Genomic DNA, 5,746 nt, shown 5'->3' on the forward strand with positions numbered 1-5,746 from the left:
ACACAGGAAAGGAAGTAGTGTTACCAGGAGATATTGAAGCATTGCATCTAAACACAGGTTGCCCCATTGCGTCTTCCCGTAAGAAGATATTCAAGCATCTTCCACTAATATCTATGACCATAGACTCTGGAATCTTGAAGGAAATGGGAACATTGATCAACATCCTCGCAACATCGAAAGCAACACCTTTCGCCGTATTTTCATCAATACAGATAAACCTTCCCCACGATTCAGCCAAAGCAACAAAAAATCCAGAATGCCAAACGTGAATCGGTAAACCATAAATTATAATCCAAATATCTCTTCTATCTTCCACCATTCCCTCCTCCCATTTTTTAACCTCCGAAAACCAATTCCTCCACCAACATTCACCATCGCCGATTAAACTTTAACCGCAAACACAAGTTTTCTCCTCGAGCAAACACAAGTTTCCTCCCAATGGAGAAACTTTAACCGCAAAAACTCCCTCCATATCAAACTGAGTTTGGATGTTATACGCCGAACCCGGAATACAAACTTTGCCCACGTAGGATTTTTCAAATCTTTTCTTCCGAATCTCACACGGTAGGAAGAAAAATGGACTATTAAGCGCCTCATTCTTTCCACCCTTCTCCAATGCCTTAACCACCGCCTCCGCGTAGGAAATTCCTTTCCTATTCGCACCAGACCACGCCCTATTACCCCCCTTTGCCTCTACCCTAACGTTATTCCGCTTGAGCATACCATCATTCAATCCTACATCCCTAGCTACCGACACCACCTAGCAACCCCTTCTGAAACCTAGATAAGTTGACATGAATTTTCTTCCCTTCCATTATGGTGTTATCCAGACGGACAGCAAGTAACCTTCCATCATATACATCTACGAACCGAGCAAAACCAAACATCTTGCCTAATTTGTTCCTCCTAGGAGAGATCTCTACCTTTACCACGCTCCCAATACACCCAAAAATATCAAATAAATCTTTCGCAGAAGACACCTCCGGGAACTCTGAAACATACATAAAAGTAATTACCTTGTTCAGAAGAGGTGGATTCCGATTCCTCCCACCAAAAGGAAATATATCCCATCTCAACGAAACCCGCTTGGAATAAGAAACCCTCGACCAACCACCATTCTGCATCTGGAAACACACATCACACACCAAAAACATGAACCCTCAACAGCAAAAAGAAGCAGCTAAAAGAAACAAAGGAAGAAACCACGGTGAAACAGAGAAACCCTAAATCAGAGAGAAACAATCAACCTCTCCAACAAGGTCCCTGATCCTAAGATCAGGAATTTAAACCGAAATCGGAGAGATGATGTTAACCCTAACCAGAATCCCCCTGAGAGAACCGCCGGATTCTACAAGAACAATGCCGCCGTAAGATTCGCGCCCGAAGCCATTTTCAAGTTCCTCTGCACCGTTCAATTTTTGAAATCCACTTGTGACTGACTTAATAAAATTGTTTATACTTATCGGGCATAACAATAAATCTTTATATGAATATTTTTTAATTAAAAAGAGATATTATTATTTTTTGGGTACAATAGAGAGATACTAATTGATATTTTAGTAAATATCTTTTAGTAAAAAGAGAATTTATTTCTTATTTTGTTGAAAAAAATTAAACTATTAGCATTTGTTTTTTTCTTTTTTTGAAAAAAAGTTATTTAACATTCCTAAAAAGAAAAAACTGTATATTTATATAGTTGTTAAATATAAACAATTAAAATGGTATTCTACTTTACATTCAATTAATATAGGTATTATTTTGGAACAATATTTTTATTTTCATAGAACATGTTAATAAGAGATAGTTTAAATTTTATAAATTTTAATTGAACTACTACCTAATGAATATTTGAAGGAAAAAAAGTTTTCATGTTGAATATGGTAAATGTCTGCAAAATAATTATAGAACATATGCACATATAGTTATTCAATAAAATAATTATTATGAATGTGAATACCATCAAATTATCCCTCTCATACCCATCAAATTATCCCTCTCATACCCATCAAATATATATATTATTTTTACAAAAATACATCATTATCAAAATATTCTGTATTTAAATATAAATATTCGTTTAATTTGTTATTTAATTTTTTAAAATATTGTTAAAATTCTAAAATAATATAATCTTTTATAATTTATTAATTTAATTTCATTAAAATGAGTACCAATAATGTACAAATGTTGTTATCCACTGAAAATTTATTAGTTTGTCATATTATCAAAGTAATTATAAATCAAGTTTAATTGTTATGTATTAGAAAAAAAAAATTACGCCATCGATAACTCGCAATCATTCAAATGTATTATTTAAAGAAAATAAAAATAAAAATAAAACATTTTAAATAAATCAACAGGAACAGACAATACAATAAGTGCATATCTATTAATTTCTTATAAAATAAGATTTAATTAAAAAACATTAACAGTTTAAATTATTTTACACTATAGCCGATCATATTAATTAGATTTTATAATAATTTAATTTTTTCTTTAAACAAACGTAAAACATCACATAGAATGATATGAATAATTGTATTTTATAAACAATTGAATAAAAAGAGAGTACAAGGGCTCCTCCCAAATACAAATATTAATACAAATTGAGAGAGTCCAAAAGAACCTTGCACCAATCATAAAAGTTGGTGCAACCTCAAGACTTCAATCCTATTACAATATGCCAAATCAAAGAAACTAATCTGATATTCTTTATAACCTCTCATGCCTCACAAATTTATCCTTTAAAAGGGATTGTTCCTCTTTATCAAAATGCTCTAACAAGTTGTAAACCAAATAAGAAATTATTTATGTTCTGCCACAACTTATGCACCTTCTTCTTGATCTTAAATCACATTGTAACTGGCCCTGACTGAGTATGTACAAATCACCATGCATCTAGAAAAGCATGTCTTCACTAGGGATGGCAAAAAAACCCATACCCACGGGTATCCACGGATAAAATCCGTCACGGGCACGGGTTGGATAGCTTAACGGGTATCCACGGGTATAATAAACGGATATTTAGTTATCTGTTTACTTACGGGTACGGATACGGATTTGATGGTATCCATATCCGCGGGTATCCATATCCGTTAATAGTGATTAAAATTACTTAAATATCTTTTTAAAATTAGTATACTTGAATATCTTTTAATATCAATTAGTATACTTAAATATTCTTTCAACATTTTCTCACATTCTACATCAATATTCATTATAAGATGCTTTTAAATTTAATATAGTAAATGTATAACACATATTTTTCTATTAATAAAAAGATAAATTTTCTATTAAATATATAAAATATTAATAAATTTCAATTAAAAAAGTATCCATGGGTATCCATAAATACCCGCGGATATTTAAAATATCACGGATACCCACCCGGCAGATATCCACACGGGTATGGAGCGGATATGGATATCATTTTTATTAAACGGATGGGTAGCGGAAGATTAGTATCCGTACCCATGGGTATCCATTGCCATCCCTAGTCTTCACATTGTCCCACCCAATCTTTCACTTATCCCACCGAAGTCTCTAATTCACCATCCTCTATTTCTTCAATTAAACACATATTTGCTCCTTCCTAGAGAAGTGGCTTTGATTGAGAAGTAGTCCTTAGAGTTGAGTTTTTCATATATGTTGTTTGACATTCCTAGATTCTCCATGTAGCTTACATATGTTTTCCAAAATCTTAAAAAAGACTTCTTCTTCCACCTTAAACTAATGTATAACACTTTTTACACACAGATAGTACATAATAATTAATCTCTAAAACATATGCATGAATTGCTTGATCCTCGGATAATAAACCACCGAAGTTTAATACAAGTGATTAGTGCATAAAATATGACTGTTATAAATTTTGAATTATTGAATTCCATACTTACTGATTAAAAAAATAAATAATGAGGTTTATTTAGTTGAAATAAATGGATTGGAAAAGTGATTTCTTATTTCTTGATATTTTGTTAACATTGCCACTTTATATTTAAATGAAAATTACAAACAATTCTGTTTTTATATTAAATATCACAATATTTCAAAGTAAGATTTTTAATACCTCTTGCAAACAAATTAAACAGCATTAATATTTAATATGATTAAGGAAATTAACGTAATTAATCAAGGTAGTAACATATAAGCTTTAAGAAATCACATTAAATTAATAACTCTGCTTGACTTACATACTCCCAAGTATCACAGAAATTAACACATGACAATAATATATGAATACCACAACATAATTTAAATGAATTCAAAAAATAGTTTGACATAACAAAAAGAAATAATCACCATGCCATAACTTCAACTAGAGAGCATAGCAATCAAAATATGGAAACACAATATAGAAACTTATTCAAAGCTTAAGTGTCAAATCAAGCCCTGAAGATTCAGAATCGGAAAGTTCTTCTTCGGTGTTGAACTTTGGTTGATGAATATCATCTTTAACAGGAGCAGGAGCCACAAAAAAATTATTTTCTATGATTGAGTTTGAACTAATTTTATTATTTGCACTATTTTCAACCCTTGAAGAAGTTGCACCACCAAGACCAAGAATTCCAACCCTGCTACTACCTTCCATATTATTTCTCAAATTAACAAGGGAAGGGTTTAATGTCTCTTGTAAACACAAACCACCATGTCCATAAGTAAAATTATTTGGTGTAACCCTAGGGTTAAAAAGAGATGGTTTTTGAATCATGGAGTCCATTCGAACCCCAAGTGACCCATAAGGTGAAAAAAGAGCACTAGGATAACGAAAATAAGGGTTCAAGTGAGTTTTCCCTAACCCTAAAACATCATGTTCATATCTTTCTTCACGCTGTTTTTTTAATGCACGTTCTGCCTTATGGGCGTTCTGGTGCCCTCCTAACGCTTGTAAAGTAGAAAATTCTCTCTTACAAAAGTTGCATGCATAAGATGTCTTTGACTCCAAATTCTTCTCGTCAATGGTTTTCTCTCCTTTCTTTTCATTGTCGGTATTAGGAGGATCAGACGACGAGCCACCGACTTGAATAGGGTTAAAAAAATTGTGCTCTTGCACCTTTGACCCATCAACTGAATCCTCTTTCGATAACTTCACAAAATCAATCGGCATGTTGGAATTGGATTTTGAAGACTGACCTTGTTCATTCTCCTCCTTGTGCACCACGTTTTTTGGTTTGGAAGAATCAACATGATTATTTGAAGTGACTGAGAGGCTAGAGGATTCGGATGCCATGACACAAATTAAGAGAAGCAAACTATACCTGTTGTTGATTTTTGATTTGATGATAAGAGTGGCTTAAGAGGTGGTATTTATTTTGAAAAATTAACATCTGCATTAACGCCACATATCTTTGAATATGGTAAAGAGATATCTGATTCATATTTTGCTGTCAGGGGGATGTATATTGCACCCATTCATTTTTGGATATTTGAATTACAATTAAGACAGATATTTAAAGATTGAAAATTTTGAAACGATGTGAGGAGGGATATTACACCGATTGAGTATACTTTAGTACATTATTTAAACTACTACTATACTTTAGTATTGTAATCCGTTTAATTAATTATTTATTAGGTTAGTATAATCTTTCATAGTTTTGATGTAGGTTTAATGTTTCTACTATATTAGTACTTCAAGCGTTCCAATTAATACGAATTGATATTGAATATGTTCGAAATTTGTTTGTGTTGTGGCTGCGGTGTTGTCGGTAAAAAATTTGATTTTGTTTTTGTAGAAAATTTTAAT

General features: G+C 32.2%; 1 protein-coding gene across 1 annotated transcript; it reads right to left on the bottom strand.

Moving 5' to 3' along the window:
- Nucleotides 1-4,289: 4,289 nt before the first annotated feature.
- LOC131657073 (uncharacterized) lies at nt 4,290-5,343 on the bottom strand. The gene has a single exon (XM_058926579.1). The coding sequence runs from the start codon at nt 5,228-5,230 to the stop codon at nt 4,367-4,369; it is 864 nt and encodes a 287-aa protein (XP_058782562.1). The 5' UTR covers nt 5,231-5,343; the 3' UTR covers nt 4,290-4,366.
- Between the last annotated feature and the right edge of the window lie 403 nt (nt 5,344-5,746).

This window comes from Vicia villosa, linkage group LG3 (assembly GCF_029867415.1).
Source record: "Vicia villosa cultivar HV-30 ecotype Madison, WI linkage group LG3, Vvil1.0, whole genome shotgun sequence".
In the NCBI taxonomy this organism is placed as follows: domain Eukaryota; kingdom Viridiplantae; phylum Streptophyta; class Magnoliopsida; order Fabales; family Fabaceae; genus Vicia; species Vicia villosa.